Source organism: Elephantulus edwardii, unplaced genomic scaffold (genome assembly GCF_000299155.1).
Source record: "Elephantulus edwardii isolate Elephantulus edwardi_28Jun2011 unplaced genomic scaffold, EleEdw1.0 scaffold00157, whole genome shotgun sequence".
Lineage (NCBI taxonomy): Eukaryota > Metazoa > Chordata > Mammalia > Macroscelidea > Macroscelididae > Elephantulus > Elephantulus edwardii.
In genome coordinates, this window is record NW_006399907.1 from 7078283 (window position 1) to 7099013 (window position 20731).

Consider the following 20731-nt stretch of genomic DNA (forward strand, 5'->3'; position numbering starts at 1 on the left):
TCATTAGTTTCAGATGTAATTCACTAGTAAAGTTCATCAACATCAGTAAGTGGCAATTCAAAAGAACTGTTTCCTATCTTGGGAGATTTGACCAATCAACAATTTAGTAGCTAAATGTAGCTATAAAATAAATTAAAGATGAGGATGTAGCCTTGGTGCCAAACTGGTAAATGTGTGGCTCCTAGACAAAATGTCAGCAGCAGAAAGATGTGACAATCTGCTTCAGTAAAAAGGACAGCCTTGGAGAACCAAGGCGGCGGCGGCGGCTGCAGGAGCAGCAAGCTGCATGGAAACGGGCCACCATGGTCCTCCACAATCCTGTTTATCAATAATTGAACAATTAAACAGTTGATTACTGGTCTTCAATATGGATCAAGGCTCAACATGAAGAGAACAAAGATTCCCCAAAAATAGGTGAGTCCCACGGCTCCCAGGCCACCACTGCTGAGCCCACGCTGCCGCTGCAGTTCCAGGAGGCCTCCGTGACCGGACCTCAAAGATCCCCTTACCTGGGATGGACGGCGGGCACCAGACCCCGAAGCTGGTATGACAGAGCCTCCACATTTCTGCACGGAACCACTATGACCTCAAGAGACGTGACGTGAGGAGGAGGAGGCGGCTCTGCAAGCCGCATGGAAGCAGGTCACACAATTAATATATACCCAAACAGCCAGGCAGGTGACTGGTGGTCATAGTGTGGACTGAAGCTCAACATCAAGAGGACGGGGATTCTCGAAGGAACATGGGTAAGTCCCACTTCCTCCTGCTGCCTGCCGCCAAGCCCGTGCTGCCCGCAACCTCATGGGGCCACTGTGGCCGGGGGCCTTTCATCCCCTGGCCTGGACCAGGCTGCAAGCACTGTGCCCCACGGCCGGTATGACAGAGCCCCTGCACAGCCAGTAACTGCTGATGCCAGAAGTCGTGGGCCCCCAGCACAGGAGTGAGGGGCGGTACCTGCACCATGGAGCCACCAGAGGTGAAGGACTTGATAAAGGAAAGCATCTCACCGTCAGTGAAGATTTCCCTGGACAGGTCAGAGATCATCAACACAATGGATTGATAAGGGTTGCTATGAGTTGTCTATGACTGATGACACTTAACAACATATCCAAGATCGCAGTTCTCCTCAATACACATCTTTTGATTTCTTGACTACTGCTGCCAAGAACTGTTTAGACCTAGGGAGGGTCTGTTCACCAATCTCAGAGCCCCTTCTCTATCTGTGAGGGGGGGGGGTAGTGTTGTCTACTTCAAATTGCAGTCTGACCACTTGGTGGAGGGGAGGGGGACAATGGTAGTGTCACTAGAAATGAGGGTGCTGTCCCTGGCTATGGGAAAGACCTGGGGGGACTTTGGTAGGGAGGTGTGCAGCCTGGCCCCCGGGGTGTGCCACTCAGCCACCAGGGAGAGCCACTCAGCTCTCAAGGTGAGACGTTTGACTCTTGGGGTGTGCAATCGGCCCCTGGGGTGAGCTGTTTGGGAGAGCTGTTCTGTTCTCAGGGTGTGTCGTCTGGCCCCCTGGGAAAAGCCTTCAGGTTGCTGGGGAAAACTGCCTAGAGTACACAAAGAATTTTATCTAAGCCACTTTCCTCTATCTTCTCTCCCAGTACACCTGTAAGTAATACCTCCAAAGCACCTCTTTTTTTAACTCACAAGTTTGTTCTATGTTTGCTCCGTTTCCTATAGGTAATCTTAACACTGAGTTTTACTCCAGACCTGAACCCTGAACCCAGTTATAGAGAGTAAGGGAAATATAACTGCCAGCTAAGGAAGCAAAAGAGGATGGAGCGTCAGGGTTCAGCCAGCTATCTCCACTGGACCCCCCCTTGGCAAATACTCTGCAGTCCAGATGGCAGTAAAGGCCAGGAAAAATATCTTCTAACAGAACAAGAAGGCATGCAGCTTCAATCCAGGACCACTAGTAAGATGTTGTAGTGGGATCCCCTTCCCCCTTCACATCAATGCTCCTTTTCAGGATGAAGAAGCCAGAGAGTCTATGCCCCATTCCCAAATAAGAAACTCACAGGTGAGTAAGACAATGTGTTTGTTAAAAAAAAATTAATCACCACTGGACTATGCTTACCCTTACCCTCTCTCTGCTGGTCCCTGCTGGACCTTTCTCATTTCCTTTGCCTACTCCTGCCACCCAACAAATTGTGCAGCCCTGTGATTTCATCCCTGCCCATCCTCACTTTTCTGCTCCCAACCCTCAACCCCCTTGTATTCCCATAAATGTTTTTCACAATTTTTTTTTTTTAAAAAAAGGACATCCTTGGATAACCTAAAGGAAACTTCTCTTCTGTTTTACAGGATTGCTATGAATTGGAATTGATTGCATTGTAAGGGTAAACGGTGCAAGACAGGGATTTATCATATGAAGTAAATTTTCTGAGTCAAAAGGCAGCATTTTACCAGTCCACTCGTGTTTGGTCATTTCTCATGTGATGTCATCCCACTGGCAAATGGCTTTGTTTCACTTACCTATCCTCTCCTCAAGGTGGTAATGTGGTCCAATGATCCTTGCTATTTCAGGGCTTCAGTCACTCTCACATGCAGTCTGATTTAAGAAATGGGCTCTGGCTGGCCCCTTTTTATCTGAACAGTTTCATCACTTGTTATGAGCACATGTGTCAATTCAGTTTAGGCATCCTTGTTTCTCTCCCAAACCAAAAGTCAGACTAACATACTGACTTTTATCACCCACCTAATACACCTCCACATTTCAGAAAACATTTCACACAGACAAGTTCAGAGTTGTGGGAATCAATCTGCATTTTATTTTACAGTACATTCAAAAGTTCCTGCATTTCCAAGGTAACCAGATCACATTTGGTTTAGCACTGCTGGTAACAAAATGATACAACTACCCTGGCTTCAAAAATAAGATAGGGTGAAACACATGAATACTCCTTTCCCTTTAATACTGCAGAAGATAGCACAAAATAAGTTTCACTAAAACCACATGCCTTTTACAATCCTGGATGAAGGCATATTATTTATGTTAAAATTAAAACAGTATGGGAAATAGGTAGAATAATTTCAAAGTTTAAGACTTTTAAAGTGTCCTCCAATTTCACCCTTCTCTCTTAACTGCCAGTTGGCACATTTCAGCTTTAATACCTTGGAAAGGAGAAGGATAGAAGAAATCAGTCCATTTAATTTTTAAATCCATGGCTTTTCAGGTTACTCCTGTAATAATTAATTAAATAACCTAAAAATTCTCAAAAAGTTTATTAATAAGGGAGGGAAATAGAGGAAGCACCTGGAGAAAATCCCTCTAGTCACTGACGGGAAATTTAAGTGGCTGATTCTCAACAAAAATGGGAGAAAGGTTACATTATGAAATATATTTTAATTGACTATTTTGTATTCTAATCTTGAACTATTTACAGGAAAATAGGTATACTCCCAACCGGCAATAGTTTCTATGCTTTCTTATGTTATTACTATCGAAGAACACAGCTGACAGTATCCCCAACCCTTGAAAAAGGTAAGCAGTCACAGTTAAAAAAACCCACTAGAACAAATTAGGTGGAGGAAAAATTGTATGTATGTGAAAGTAAGATGCTAGATTTATTTAGATCTTTTTCCTAAGTAAAAAATACTGTTATAAAATTTTCTGGACCCCAGTCCAACAGAGCTGGAATGAAAATGTATTGAAAATGCAAGCCCCCATCAGAAAGGCTGTGTGCTCACGTAGCACCCTTCTCTAAGAAGTTCAATGTGCTTTAGATGTAGTTATCAGCTAGTTACTATTATGAATATCAAATAACTACAAGGCTATGATCTGGAATATACACAGACTTACAGTTAATTCCGGTGACTAAAAAGCCCCCATCAACTTCTGCCAAGAAAATGTTGAGTCCTGAACTTAAATATATGAATGAAACTGGTTCTCAGATATACTGACCCTGAAAAAAATATCACCCCTTTCAGGACTGAAACATCTGTTGGATGAGTAAATAAGACACTTCTTAGGAAAGCCACAAAACCTGTTATGGAAAACCAGAGCCAGTGCATATTTTACAACCCCTGAAGGAAGCCCCCAGCTACAGGCTGAGCAAGGGGAGCTGTCATGTTTTTGAAACCAGAGTAACTTGTGGCTAACAGCCTAACAGTAAATTCACATAGGAAAACGCAGAATAGGTCAACACATAACCAAGGCTTACATTGTATCTAGAAATATGTTTTTAAAAAAATGCAATGCACGCCAAAAAAAAAATTTTTTTTTCAGATAATTCATGTACAACAGAAGGCACTGTTATCCGCATAAATCCATTAATTCTGCATGGCAAAAACCTGAGACGTGCAAGTCATCCAATCCTCTAAAACCGCCTTGGTCATCCTTCCTTTGGAGCATATGGTTTGTCCTTTTCAGTTCATTTTTTTTTTTTTACTTTCATACATTACAGTAGCTGTTTAAAATATGTATTTCCAGGTGAATAAGGTCAAAGGGGAAGAGGAGGATGGGCAGAAGTGCTGCCTAATGCCAGACGAGAGCTGATACAGCAGGAGGGCACTAGAAAGACAGCCTCCTCGTTTCCTCTGGCCCTCGCACCACCCGTGTGAAATAAAATGGAGAGGAAACCTTTGGTTGGTTGAGGTTTCTTCCTTCAGTTGTTGCTGGGCACTAACCCAAAGTTAAAAGTGGAGAGCACTCCTTTGTTTTGAAATGTGAAGCCTCCCTGTTGTTCAATCTTCTTCTTTGCCTCTAGCATTTGCCAAAAGAAAGCCAAAAAAAGAAAGGAAGAGTGCTTAAGGTGATAGAGCCAGAAATAACCTCAAAGGAGCCAGGTTCTTTATGCTTAGGAGTGTAAAGGAGTATGACTCAGACTATTATTACTTGTTCTGCCACACTGAACCTTATCCTTTAAAAGACCCTCCTCGTAAAGTGAGCAAGAGCCTTAGTGGCATTATGCACTATGTCAAACATTGAGCTGCTAACCAAAAGATCTGCAGTTCAAATCTACTACCTGCTCTGTGGGAGAATGATGAGCCAATCGCTTGCCTAACAAATCTGCAGCCTTGGGAACGCCAGGAGTGGTCCTCTGCTGCTCTACAGGGTCAATGAGCCAGACCCAATTAAATGGCAGTAGGTTTTTGTTACCAAGTAGTTACACTTATAAGGAACAAAATGAAAATAAGCTTTGAGTTGGATTCTTCCCTTAGTTTCCCAGTTTCTAATCGTGAAGGACTGAAAATCTGGGATAGGGCATAAAAAAAATGTCTCCAACTCTAAGAATCACCAACACATAAAATGCAACAAGTAGAAAAGGGGATTATTTCATTTCAGAGACCAAGGTTCTTGTAAGAACGCATTCAGTGGCTTTGATGGAAATGCTTATATAGATGAGCCAGCTGGTAACTATTTCCTCAGCAAGAGTCATCTCAACCTTTACTCCTTACCTTTGGCTCCAATATAAGGATGTGAATAAGAATACCACTAACAGACACATACTAACACACATTTTTTGCACAGTGAAAATATTATAAGAGATTAAAAAGAATAATCATACAGTAATGACAATTATTATCTTGAAGTTTTTATCTCTAACAATTTTAAAAATAGTATTTTTATGCCACCTGATTCAAAAGGGGTGGGGGGAAGGCTGGCTATTGGCACCCTAACACATCCACGTCCACCTGGGAATCATTCTGGCTGACCTGCCACCGTCCTCCGGTGCTCTGCCACGGCATAAACCTCCTGCAGTGCTCGCCTCTGATCCTCACTGAGTGGTGCCACCAGCAGCTGGTACCAGGCAACATCCCGATTCTGCACAGCTGGAGAATTTTAGGTGTGGTGTAGAGGAAAAAAGAAGAAGAGTCCCGTGGTGATTACTGTCTCAGAGAGTAACTAGAGACATGACCAAATGGCAATGAAAATAAATCAGGTGGTAAGAGACAAAAAGCACAATATTATAAGGTGGGAAAGACTGCAAAGTGATAAGATTCAATGAAACAGAAGATTATTTCTGAGTATCACTTTATACTCAGCTACGTAGGGTTTAGAGAGAAGGCTGTGTCATTGTAAAGCTGGTGTGCCTAATTCTGACTTTTCTCTCCTTTACTGTCTCTTCCTGAGATTTTAATATGGATGCTTCCTAAAATTCTGACACTATGTAATGTATACTTCTCTTGTTACAATTTTCCTCTGAAATTCACCAATTACCTGCTATTTCAGTATCACTCTTGTATGAAGGACTCAAACTTGCATCTTTAAGCAAAACCTTCCCTTAAGCTTACAGGACATTTTCATTAGGATAGTTCACCTCACACATACCACATCGAAAAGGGAATTGACCATTTTGGTGCCAAGACACTATTTACCTTTCTATTGCCTCATTAGGACTATCATATCAAGTCTCTTAACCCATTCTAAGCCACTGACCTCTTTGACCATTTCCTCTAATTTTTTTCACCTACATGCTTCTTTCTACCAAATGTCATCCTCACACTCCAAGACCATACTACTCTTAAATTAATGAAATAATCAAATACTTTCTTTCCAAATCTAACTCCTTTGACTTTTTAGAATCAACTCAATGGTAGGTTTTGTTTCTAGAAGGAATTTCAGCAGGACAATGATTAAGTGTCCAGCTGCTAACCAAAAGGCTGGCAGTCCACACCTACTCCCCAACTCCAAAGAGGTAAGACCTGGCCCACTGCTTCTGTAGAAAGTACAGTCTAGGAAATGTCTCCATCAGGTTTCTCAATTAGTAAATTACAATGACAAGAAACAGGCCATTTTCATCCCATGGAGTGGCTGACAGATACGAACTGCTGACCAACAAGCAATGCATAGCACACAATGATCCCGAGTGCTAGCCTGTCAGAGGAAGCACTATGCATCAGAATCTACTTAACAGTATACAATACTTGCTAGTGTGTGCCTGCGAGTCAGGACCAATTCATATTGAATGCCAGCAGGTTTTCAGATGCAATAAATCACATGGGAGGAAACTGCCAATCCTTCTCCCTGTGGAGAAGCTGGAAGATCTGAACCATGTGTCTTTGGGATTGCAGCGCAGCTTCTTGCCAGAGCTCCCCAACAACTAAACAACTACAATGTTAAATTTCTGATGTAGCTTAAAAGAAAGACACTCTCTTGTGGAAGCTGAAATTTTTGTTCCTTCCCATAAGAAATATGAACTACTATTACTAAGTATACAGTCATAATTTTAAAGCAACATATGCCTATGACGCTGTATTCTTTCTCTTTTAAAAAAAAAGTGTCCATAAATAATATATGCACATACATTTGTCTAAAATTCTTTTTCTGACAGTACCTCACAGGCTTACCCTGCCATAATACAACAATGAAGGGTGATGAGATTGGGTGCTGTCTGACTGGGTGCTCTTCTGTATTTTGTATATGATATTTGGAGATTTATGCATGGATATTTTATTGTATTATTCTCTATTTTGTTTATGCCATTTGGAGATTTTTACAATTTTAAAAAATAAATGAAATTTAAAAATAATAGTCTAGAACAACTGGGGGAAGATCTCAAAATAACTTCTAACAGGAAGAAATGAAGAAAGAACTTAGAAAAACTATGTGATTATTCAGGAAATAGTGACATACTTAGCAGAGCATGTGTAAAAAACTGGTATTCATCCACACTATTGTCAAGGTCAAGTGGAGTGCTGAATCCTTCAAGGGCAGTTTCTTCCACTATTTCTTCATCCCAGTCATCATCGTCTTCATCCCCATCTTCACTCCTTCCATTATTTGGCTGCACTGCTTGCGAAGGAACATTTGTCTCCTCTTCATCACTTGAAATTTCCTCTGTGAATCCATTCATTGTTTAAAAGTAATTAAAACTCATAAAGATAAAATGTTCCATGAAGAAAACAAATTCTAAACAACACTGTAGATATGTAAAAGTTACCACATAATTTTACAGAAAATTCTAAAAATATACCTCTCTTTACCATAGGGATCTCTGGTGGCCGCATGGTAGAGTTGCGCTGCCAACCCAAAGAGAGGTGGTTCAAGTCCCCCAGCTGTACCTCAGGAGTTAAGATGGGCAATATCCTCCATATAATTTACAGCTTCTGAAAACCCACTGGAGAATCAGCTGAGTAAATTCCAACTCGACAGCAATGTGTCATGTCATCTTAACTAAGCTGTTAGGTGCCAAAGAATCAGAACCAACCCATAGATGACCCTCCCTCAGAGGAGCTGGTGGATTTGAACCATATGCTTTTGGGTTGGCAGCACAATTCCGTACCATGGAGACACTAAAGTTCCCTTTACTACAGTCTGTAATATTAAGAATGACTTTACTGTCCTTGCTGAAAATAATTTCCAACTATTCCTGAATCTGTGGAATAGCTGAACTTTAAAAACAAAATTGTTACTACATGAGGGTTAATAAGTTAAAAGCTGAATTGCAAATCACCATGGACTCTATTTCTATTTTCAGTGCTTTTCTGTTCCAAACAGTTAGACTAGTCTTGCAACTAACTTTAAAAACAAAGCAAAACAATCATCTCTAATTCATTCACTGCTGCAAAATAATAATCTAGAAAAAGAAAAACTTCACTTGATGCTACTCCTGGGTCCTAATAAGTTGTCTTGTAATCTTATAATTAAGGAAAATAAAGGTCTAAAATTCTGGACTATAATCTTATTCAGACTGTAAACATATCATCTTCATTTATATATTTTATTCTAAATTCATAAACTTGAAACGCAAATATATCTCTCAACTGAAAGTTTTGAAAATGAGCCACCTAAAAGTCAAAAAAGCATACACTCTACTGATCTGCTGTGTGAATACTTCTGCTTTTAATCTGCTAGTTCATTTAATTGATGACTACTTTCTCTGAAGCTGTCAGCAAAGAAAAAGAAAGCAACAGTAAGTTACTAACTTGCTTGTCACAACAATGAATATTCTTAATGTGTAACAGCATCCAAAGAGCTCTGGTAGCCTAGTGGTAAGGAGCTGTGTGCCAACACAAAGGCACATGATTTGAATCCCCAGCTTCTCTGCCAGAGAAAGACTAGGTAATCCCCTCCCTTGTGATTTATTGCCTCTGAAAACCCACTGGAGGGTTAGCTCTGAGTCATTTCCAACTTGATGGCATTAACAACAGCATCCACAGTATTTGCATCAGGTGAGAAAATAAAAAATAAATGAAAACTTGTTAAATAATTCCTAATAGACTAAATGGACTTCTGGTGTACTACTGGTAAGGAGCTGCTCAGCCAACCCAAAGGTACATGGTATATAACAATAATAGACTAGAAATCAAAAAAGCTGTAACTAGAAGATTTTACCATTTTCTTCTGTATCAGCTTTCTCTGCTTTGGAGTGATGTTCCCGGTCAAACAACTGTCTAGAAGCACAGACCTGCTTTAGGCCAAGGAAGAGGAAAAGAATTGAGGGAACAATCTGTCCTACTACTGCATCCACTGCAGGTGGTCGATTCTGTAATTGCAAAAGGATACTCAGTCCTATTACACACATCTTGCGGTCATGATGCCTGCAAGGAAAAAAGAATGTGGGCATGAGAAATGTAAAAGGCATATTTAGGCAAAGCTGTAAAGTAAAACACTTCAAAATTACTACAGAACATTTCCCCAGCTTTTACTACAGTGAAGTCTGGGTGCAGATGCAACAGAACTGCCATCTCTTTCCAGGTCTCCCCTGCACTCTGTGCCGTGAACAGTGAATCCTGCCATTACCTACTAAGGGAAAGTAGATACCTGAGTTTTCTACTCTGACAGGTTTTGTCTGCCTTCTATAGGTTCTGACTTTCACAGGCTTTACTGTATTAAAAAGCCTTTATACTCAAATTTTAAAAAGGAATTGTCATTATCAAAGACCTATGGGAATCTGAAATTAGCATAGGGAACATTATGATAATTTAATTTATAATTAATAAAGCTATTGTACGTAGATCTTGGCACAGTGTTGTTGTTGTTTGCCATCAAGTTGAGCACACCTCATAGCGACCCTATAAACAAAATACCTGAAGCCTTTCTATAACTATTGTCATTTCCCAAAATTCATACAGTTTCCAGAGGCACGTTGTTTATGAAGTAGATGCCATTCCTGCTTCCAAACCTGTCTTACTCTAGGAGCTCCACAAAACACTGTCTACCATGGGTAACTGTTACAGTATTTGACACACCAGTGGCACCGGGTTCGGCATCACATTAACTACAGGTTATCTAAGTACAGCAAACTGAGAGATGAGCGCTGTACCACTTAGAAGAATGTTCCTAAGTTCTATTAAAGTAAGAATATCTATATTGAGTAGCAAAATAATCCTATCAAAGGAAAAATGAAGATTTCTTTAGACTTTTTCTTCATTCTTTCGATTTAAAATATTTCTTAGCACATATACTCTTCATTAGCCCAGATGTCAAAAGCTGATTCAAAAAAAGAAGTTTCATTTGTAAACTTTTACTCAAATCAGTTTTTTTAAAAGCTGTTTAAGAATTAAATAAATTAAATTAAATAAGCGGAACTTAATGGTAACAAGTATATCGTTGTTCTTGTTATTTGCCGTCAAGTCACTTGCGACTCATAGTGACCCTATGTACAACATCCCTAAACTCTGCTCTATCCTGTGCCAGTCACACCGTCTTCATAACACCCATCCCGATTACCCCAGTAACTGAATCAATCCACCTCATAGGGGGCCTTCCCCTTCTGCGCTGTCCCTCCACCTTACCAAGCATGATGTCCCTCTCCAAGGACCTGTCCCTCCTTGCAACATGTCCAAAGTATGTTAGACGGAGCCTTAGAATCCGCTTTAATACAGAATAAAGAAAATTTAATTCTTAAGGGAAAAACATCTCACCAGTATATACAAAACACATTTTTTCCCGTTTTAATGCCTCCTTTAAGTTGTTTAAAATTAAAAATTTTAAGAATTTAAAAGATTACTATGTTGCCAGATGGGGTCAGTCCCCTGGAGAAGGACATCATGCTTGTAAGGTGGAGGGCCAGTGCAGAAGAGGAAAACCTTGGAGGAGAAGTATTGCCACAGGTGTGTCAGAGATGGTGAAGTAGGCTCAGAATATATGGCAACGTTCAGATGTTGTTCATACGTTCACTATGAGTCAGAGTCAACTTGACTGCATATAACATATTGGTTTAAGAGAGCTCTGGTAGTTTAGTGGTAAGGAGTTGCGCTGCCAGCCCAAAGGCATGTGGTTTGAATCCACCAACTGCTCTTTGGGAGAAAGATGGGTAATCTCCTCTGAAAAGCTTCATCATCCTCACTTCCAAGTAGTACCCTGGTTTTATTTTCTCTAAGACATACTTTTTTGTTCTTTTCAGAGACAATTTCCTACCTCTGAAAACCACATGGAGGGTCAACTATGAGTCGGTTCCAACAACAATATATTGGTATAAACCTACTGCTCTCAAGTTGATTCTAATGCATAGTAATCCTCCATTGGGTTTCTGAGGCTATAAATCTATAGAAAAAGACAGCCCATCTTTCCTGGAGCAGCTGGTGGAGTCCACTCATCAACCTTTTGGTTAGCAGCACAACTCAACTCATAATGTACTACACAACCAGAATTCCTTTATTATTTTGGTATACTGTTATTATTCACTGACAAGTCAAAAAACACTCGTAGCTGACCCTCTAATGGGTTTTCTGCAGGAGGATAGGCAATCTCCTCTCATGCAATTTGCTGCATCATTGGAGAGTCAGTTATGTTGGTTCTGACTTGAAAGCAAATAGCAACAATAGCAGTGGGTTTTCAGAAGAGACTGCACCTCTTTCTCCCGTAGAGCAGCTGGTGTACTTGAACCACATTCCTTAGGGTTGTTAGAGCAATTCCTAACCAGGAAACGAACAAGGCTACCTTTATATGTGTCATATTAATCTTATTTTAAACAAACTGAATCAATGCAAATGAATTTTGCTCAGGCCTACATTTTCAAGAACCTGGACTTTATCAACAGGAAGGTGGCATCAGTTTAAGAGGAAGACTCATTAACAACCTGCATTAAGCAGATAACACAATCTTGCTTGCTGAAAGTAAAGAGGATTTGAAACACTTACTACAGGACATCGAGGGCTGAGGCTTTCAATATGAACTGTATCTCAACATCAAGAAAACAAAAACTCTCACCACTGGGCAATATCATGATAGATGAAGAAAGGATCAAAGTTGTCAAAAATTTCATCTTACTTAGAACAATAACACCCTCCTTGGTACTAGCAGTCAAGAAGTGAGAATATATGTTGCAGTAAGAAAATCTAATGCCAAGGTCTTCGCCAAAGTTCTAAGGAGCAATGATATCCGTTTAAAGACAAAGGTGGACCTGACTCAAGCCATGGTCTTTTCAGTTACTTGCTCTGAAAGCTGTACACTTAATAAGAATGACTGAAGAAGAATCAATGCCTTTGAGCTGGAATTTGGAGAGGAATACTGAATATCCCATGTGCTATCAAAAGAACAAGTATATCTTAAAAAAAAAAGTAAACCAAGGTTCTCCTTAAAGGCAACTATGACAAAGCTTCATCTCACATATTTTAGGCAGCTATTAGGAGGGGCTGGTCCTTGAAAAATCATGCTTGGAAAAGTTGAGGGTCAGCAAAGAGAGGAAGATCTTCAGGATGGATTCACACAGTGAATGTAATAATGGGCTCAAGAATATCAGAGATGAAGAGGATGGAACAGGATAGGGATCTGTTGTTCATAGGTTTGCTATGGGTCAAACTTGACGGCACTTAACAACAACAACAACAACAACATACCAATATAATTCTTTAAAGTGCTAGGAGTTGCACTGGAGTGGTGTTGTTGTTGTTGCTGTTAGCTGTTGTCAAGTCAAGCACAACTCATGGTGACTCTATAAACAATAGATCTTGTCTTACCTATCCTTGCCATTTTCATCACTTTAGACATACTCAAGCCCACTGCAGCATCAATGTCAAAACCGGCTAGAACAGCACACTGACAGAGAACTGCCAGAAGTTGAGGGTGGGCTTAAAAGAAGCTGTGTTACCAGCGAAGGATATCATTGCTGATGTCAGAAGGATCCTGGCTGAAAGCAGAGAATACTTACATCTTATTGACTATGCAAAGGGATCTAATTGTGTAGATCCTAATAAATTATGGTTAATATTCAGGAGAAAGAGAATTCCAAAATATTTAACTATGGTCATACAAATCAAGGACGAGATCAAGAGACTATTGTACAGAGCAAGGGAACACTACATGGTATAAAATCAGGAAAGGTGCATGTCAGGGTTGTACCTCTTTCCTTATAAAATCTGGATGCTGAGCAAATTATTTAAGAAGTTGGATTAAAAAAGAATATGACATCAGGGTTGGAGGAAACCTCATCAACAACCTGTATTATGCAGAGGACACAACTTTGCTTGCTCCAAGTGAGAAGGGATTGAAGTGTGAAGATACTGGTATTACTATTCTTATGTGCTGTCCAGCTCACTGAAAATCATAGCAAGTCTATTCACCAAAGCTCTAAACACTGCCCTATCCAATTTCATGGTCTCTGACACACCTACTCCCATTACACCAGTCACTGAGTCAATCAATCAATCAATCTCATCTGGGGTCTTCTTCTCCTGAGTTGTCCCTCCACCCTTCAAAGCATCATGTCCTTCTCCAAGGATAGGTACCTCCTAGCCACAAGCCCAAAGTATGTCAAATGGAGCTCCAAAATCTTTGCCTCTAAGGAACAACTTGGTTTCACCCTCTCCAGGACAGACCTGCTTGTTCTCTTGGTAGTTCAAGGTATGTTCAATCCTCTTCTCCAGCACCATAACTCAAAGGGATCAATTCTTCTTCTATCATCCTTATTCACTGTTCAGCTCTCTGATACATAGCACATAATTCTAAAGACAATGGCCTCGATCAGGTACACCTTAGTCTCTGGACTGACATCATTGCTCTTCAGCACTCTATAGAGGCCCCTGGCAGCAGCTTTTTCCAGCATAATTAATATTTTGCTTTCCTGACTGTTGGTGTCAAGAGTGTTGATAGTTTAACCAAGCAAGATGAAATTGTTTACATTCTCAATCTCTTCTCTAGCTATCACGGTGCTGCCAATTGGCCCATTGGTGAGGGTCTTTGTTTTACTGATATTAAGCTTCAATCCTTATTGAAGACTGCAGTCCTTGACCCTCTGCAGCAAACATTTCAAGTCCTCCTCAGTTTCTGTATCATTTGTGTAACGCAGATTGTTGATGAGTCTTGCTCCAATCTTGACATCATATTCCTCCTCACTCTTAAAATTGTAGGCCTGAACAAAACTCATTTGCAGTGATTCAATTTCTTTAACATAAGATCAATATGGTCAAAGGATGAATAATCCTATGACAAATCATACTGCAAGTCTCTTTTATTCTTCATTTTTGCATTGCTTGACTTAAGTTATTAATGTCAAATGACTGAACCCTTATGGCCTAAGGTCATTCTTATGCATGTAGTCAACAACTAGCAATGCACATTGGAATCGTCTCTTAAGATCATTAGCAAGTAGACTCCAAGGATGCCTCCAAGCATAGCTCCAAGAGAAAGTCTTTCTACCATTGGAAAATTATGAAGAGATGCTAATAAAGACATAAGCTTACCAACTGAAGAACTGTGAATGACCAAATCTCTATCCTCTACACTTTTGCCAGAGATAAAGTCAGCATTATTTCTTTTCATGATGATAAAACTCTATCATTTCTATCAGGAGTAAATTCCAATCTCCTACCAGCAGACAAATCAGTGTGTGTGTGTGTGTGTGTGTGCGCGCGCGCGTGCACATGTGTGTGTACACACACACACACACACACACACACACTGTGGAAATATGTCCCCTCACCTCTACCACCATCTCTACACCCTTTCAAGTCTTCTGCTCTAATCCAGGTTTCCATCATCTCCTAACGTGTAGGAGGCAGTAATTCCTATCAGACTGCTCATTCTCCTCAGCAAATAATTTTAAATAATGCCTTGTGAAACTTAAAAAAAAAAAAAAACACCCAACAATGCTTATTGCAAGTGCTTTAATTAGATGTTAATCTAGGTCAAATTCTAGCATAACAATCACTAATATGTGTTACATAAATTGAAGTAGGCACATAGCCAGTACTTGTGACCATATTTCTCCCAGGTTTAAGTGCCAGACATCAAGAATAATTCTCTCAAAACGAGGCGAGAACTTGCACTAACAATAACAGTCCTTCAAGTACCACATTTGAGAACAGGCTCCCTTCCTGGAGACCTACAAAGACTTAAGCATCCTCGGATGGTATCCCATCACTTTGCTAAACTGGTGACTTCTTCAGAAATTGAACTCCACTTAGAATGTCTTTACTCACAGAAAATTAGTAATCATGAAACCCTATAGATATTTTAATCTTGTTGCTTATAGCCCTGGTGGTGTAGTGCATAACATTAGGCTGATAACCACAAAGCAATTTTTCAAATCTGCCATATGCTCCGAGGGAGAAAAATGAGAAGTCTCCTCCCACAAAGATTTACAGCCTCAGAGATCCAAAGGAGGATCAGTGAGTCACAATCAACCTAAAAGCAGTGAATTTGCATTTATTTTCCACCTGAGAGATATGATACACATAAATAAAAACAAACAAGAAGGGCTATTTAATTTTTCAGAGCCTACATTCTTTCTTGCTTGCGTGTGAAATCAACGATTTCACACGCAAGCAAGATTCTACTGAAGATTATCCAAAAACAACTAGAACAGCACATCAGCAGAGAACTGCCAGAAGTCCAGGCTGGGTTTAGAAGGTGTCATGGTACTAGGGATATTGTAGCTGATGTTAGTTGGATCTTAGCTGAAAGCAGGGAATACCAGAAGAATGTCTATCTGCGTTTCATTGATTATGCAAAGGTGTTTGACTGTGTGGATCATAACAAACTGTGGCTGACTCTGAAAAGAATGGGAATCCCAGAACATTTAATCGTGCTCATGCGAAACCTATACTTAGACCAAGAAGCAGTCGTCAGAACAGAGCAAGTTAACACAGCATGGTTCAAAATTGGGAAGGGTGTATGCCAGGTATGTGTCCTATCTCCATACCTTTTCAACCTGTATGCAGAGCAGATTATCTGAGAGGCTGGGCTCTATGAGGAGAAGCGTGGCATCAGGATTGGTGGAAGATTCATCAACAATCTGCGTTATGAAGATGACATAACCCTGCTTGCTGAAACAGGAGGACCTCATGCACTTGCTGCAGAGGGTCAAGGACTGCAGCCTTCATTATGGACTGAGGCTCAATGTCAAGAAGACACAGATTCTCACCACTGGACCAATTGGCAGCGTCAGGATGGATGGAGAAGAGACTGAGATTGTTCAAAATTTCAGTTTGCTTGGCTCCACAGTCAACACTCTTGGCACCAGCAGCCAGGAAATCAAAAACCGTATTGCGATGGGAAACTCTACTATTAGGGACCTCTCCAAAGTACTCAAGAGCAACGGTGTCTCTCTGGAGACTAAGGTGCGCCTGATACAGGCCATGGTCTTTGCAAACACTTGTTATGCATCAGAGAGTTGGACAATGACTAGGGAGGATAGAAGGAGAATTGATGCCTTTGAGCTGTGGTGCTGAAGAAAAGTACTGAATGTACCATGGACTTCCAAGAAAACAAACATATTCATCCTGGAGAGGGTTAAACCAGGCTACTCCTTGGAGGCAATGATTCTGGGGCTTCGTCTGACATACTTTGGACATGTTGTAAGGAGATACAGGTCCTTGGAGAGGGACATCATGCTTGGGAGGGTGGAGGTACAGCGCAGGAGGGGAAGACCCTCTATGAGGTGGATTGATTCAGTGGCTGGGGTAATCGGGATGGGTGTGTCAGAGGCAATGCAATTGTCACAGAATAAAGCAGGGTTTAGGGCTGTTGTACATAGGGTCGCTATGAGTCGCAAACGACTCTATGGCACATAACAACAACAGTCTTTCTATGATATTATTCTACTGAAAACATTCTTAACTCTCTAAAAATTGAGTATTCACTGTACATAATACCTAAGAGAAGAAAATTTTCTACTACACCATTATATGTACATAGTAAAAGTCTCAAACAGAAAGGCATTATATGTACATACTCAAAGTTCCCATAAACAGAAATGTAGTGCAAAATTCTAAAGTCACTTACCCAAGAAAACAATCCGTATCATTCATCCATTGATTTATAAACTGTACAGTTATAGGCCCAGGGTTGTGAGGTAACTGAATTCGTTCTAATGTATGTAGCAACAAATCAGGGTTGTAGTACAAGGCAGCAATAGCTACCTGAAGACACATAGTCCGGAGCTCACTGGTTTTGACCCCTCGGGTTAATCTCTCTAAAACAAGTTGAACAAAGAGTGGGATGCACTAGAGAAAGGAAAAAAGGGAAAGTCAACCTCAAACACAGAAACCGAGTAATTTTGATAGGCCAAGTGATGGCAGAATAGTGTGAGCAGTAAGATAGTTTTAATGATGTTATAAAAATTCTGCTTATTTAAACAGCTTTTAGAGTTACTAAACAAATATGCAGTGTCATAAAAAACAGAAAGAGATACTAAACACCCAAAGAAAGATCCTAGAGCAGTGCCAGGAAGTCTTTTCTCTTTTGCAAATACAAATTAGTCAGTTTAAGATTATCCTACTATATGCTCCCATGGTCTAAATGGGCATTCAGCCATTTTAAGGTAAAGGGTTAGGGTAGGATTTTTCAAATTGGAAATGTTGACTAGAACTGGGAAAAGGCATTATGAAATTAGAATTTCTCTTCAGAAAGAAAATTCCTACTGACAGAATAGGAAAAAAACAAATAAAGAAAAGCAGAGGCAAATTCTGTGCTTGACAGCCAAATAATCCAACCCCAAATCTAAAGCACAATACTAAAAAATTATATTAGAAACATTTTCCTGATAGTTACTGTCAGATAAACGGATGGGCTGATATAACTGGCAGAAATTAAAATTCTGAAATTTTAGCATATGCGTATTTTAATATTAACCTTTAAAAAACAAGGGGTGAAATTTGTCATGTTTTCTTCAGTATGTCAAACAATAACTTCATTACGATCAGCAGAATACTAGCCTTGTTTAAAATGGTACATTAAGACCAGAATATTGGCTATATGTGATACTTTAGCTAGTAACATTTTACATGGAAAGGATGCCTAATCTGATTAACGCTGTATTAATGTTACACAATCTGATATGGAGTATTCCATGTTCTGATTTACAGCCCAAAATACACAGGATATAAGCTACAGTAACAATTACTACCATGGTCAAATGATAAGTTGTGGATCAATTAAGATATAAGAAACTGTAAAGTAAGCTTTAAAGGATCCTTTTGAGAAGTTGTAAAAATAAGTACCTATTTTTATCAATCATTATAATTCTCTAATTAGAGGTAAAGCCAGGATGAACAAAGAAACTTTCCCATTTTAAAACTACTAAAGCTGAATTATCCCCTTTTCTTACATTTAAATAGAAATAAAAGGATTTCATCAAGAAAGTCAAAACAAAACAAACCATTCAATGGATTGGAATACATTTCTGCAAATCATTTATCTGGTCAAGGGATTTGAATCTAGAAAATAGGTCAATTTAAAGATACATACATGATATATATAGCTATGTTATTTATTTATGTGTTTATATAAAATATAACTAGTAAGTACATGAAGAGATGTTCAATACTCATGACAGAAATTGAAATAAAAAATTATGAGACACCATTTTATACCAACTAGGATGGTTAATTAAAAAGATAAGTAATAGGCGAGCTCTGGTGTCCTGGTGGCGAGATGCTGCATTGCAATCCCAGAGATGTGAGGTTCGAATCCACCAGATGCTCTGCTGAGGGAGGAAACAGTCTCTTCCTGTACCAGTCAGATCTGATTTGACGGTACACACATTAAAAAAATAAATAAATAACAAAAATTTAGTCAAAGTGTGGAAAAACCAGAACTCCCACATACTGCTAATGAGAATATAAAACAAAGCAGTTACTGTGCAAAACACTGTAAAAGCATCTCAAATAGTTAAACAGAGCAGTCATGTAACCTAGCAATTCCACTCTGAGTTACATACTCAAGAGAAAAGGAAAAAATATGATGGTGGTGGTTGTTTTTCAGTTGCCACAGAGTCAGTTCCAATTCACAGGAACTCTCTATACAACAGAATGAAACACTAGCCAGTACTGTATCAGCCTCAGAATTACTGCTACAGTTGAGGCCACTGTTGGAGCCACTAGGCCAATTCATCTTGTTGAGTTTTTTATCTTTTTAACTGGTCCTCTATATTAACAAAAAGCAAATGAAAATTTTCATACCTAAATGGCAAAGAGGGACCAGTACTTGGAGAAGGACATCATACTTGGGAGAGTGAAGGGACAGCACAAGAGAGGAAGACCCTGGATAAGATGGATTAACTCCACGACTGGGTTAATGGGGTTGAGTGTGTCAGAGATGATAAGGATGGCGCAGGATAGAGCAGAGTTTAGGGCTGCTGTAAACAAGGTTGCTATGAGTTGCAAGCAACTCAACAACACATAGCAACAACAGACCAATAAGCAGCAAACCCAAAAACCAAACCCACTGCTATTAAATACATTCTGATCCATGGGGAACCTGAAGGACAAAGCAGAAGCTGTCCATAGGTTTTCAAGCCTGTAAATCCTTCCAGAAGCAGGCTGTCACACCTTTCTCCTGTGTAGTAATTGAAAAGTTCAAACTTATTGGTTACCAGTCAAACACTGTACTACTGTACCACCAGGGCTCCTCCAATAGGCAACATCATGAAAAAGCATTAGCACACAAAAACTTGTACACCATGTTCATACCAGTATTATTCATAATAACAAATGTGTTATACCAAAAAATTAGATATTATCTGACAGGAAAAAGTACTTTTGATACTGAAAAACTTAATGTACCTTGAAAACATTATGCTAAGAAAATGGTCACAAAGGGTAACAATGTATGACTCCATTCATATGAAATGTTCAAAAGAAGAATCTAGAGAGGGAGAGAAAACTAAGAGACATCTAGAGAGAGAGAAGTGGGTTTGCCAACAGCTAGGGACTTGGAAGCAGATGAGAATTAGCTGCTAATAGGGACAGAATTTCTAAGGGGTGTTGAAAATATTCTAAAATTGCTTGGGGTAGTAGTTGCATAATTCTGTGTATATATAAAAACCTGGTGACTATAAACCTCACGTATGTGTTGGATGGTGTGGTGCAGAGGACATTTTCAAAGTGTTTGAAGAACAAGAGTGTCACTTAGAGAACTAAAGTGTGCCACAGTCAGTTCAATTACCTCATATGCATTTGAAAGTTGGACACCAAGGAAAAAGACAAAAGGAGAACTGATACTTTTAAATGTTGTGTTGGAGAAGAAAATAAAATATATAACGGACTTCCAAAAGAACAAATACGTCTGTCTTACTAAAGGTCAGCTAGGCTGTTTCTTGGAGGTTTCTCGGCAAGACTGTGTCTCACATGTTTTGGGCATGTTATCAGGAGGGTCCAGCTCCTGTAGAATGACATCATGCCATAGACAAAGTAGAGAGTCAGTGAGAAAGAAGACCGCCAACAAGATGGACTGACCCAGTGGCTCCAACATGGACTCAAGGACAGCAGCAAGTGTCAGGACGGCAGAGGACCAGGCAGTGTATGGTTACAATGTACACACAGGGTTACTGGGAATCACACCCTACCTGATGGCACCTAACAACAGAAAAAGAGCATGTGAACTGTATCTGAAAAA

The 20731-nt window shown here is 39.9% G+C and overlaps 1 protein-coding gene across 1 annotated transcript in view; it reads right to left on the minus strand.

Moving 5' to 3' along the window:
* Nucleotides 1-4233: 4233 nt before the first annotated feature.
* IPO8 (importin 8) overlaps nt 4234-20731 on the minus strand; it is a 107377-nt gene continuing 90879 nt past the window's right edge. The window contains exons 21-25 of the mRNA XM_006895076.1: nt 17120-17340; nt 9287-9492; nt 7586-7789; nt 5665-5781; nt 4234-4711 (exon numbers count right to left, since the gene is read on the minus strand). Of these exons, the coding sequence (XP_006895138.1) occupies nt 4614-4711; nt 5665-5781; nt 7586-7789; nt 9287-9492; nt 17120-17340 (846 nt within the window). The 3' untranslated portion in view covers nt 4234-4613. The remainder of the gene's footprint in view (nt 4712-5664; nt 5782-7585; nt 7790-9286; nt 9493-17119; nt 17341-20731) is intronic.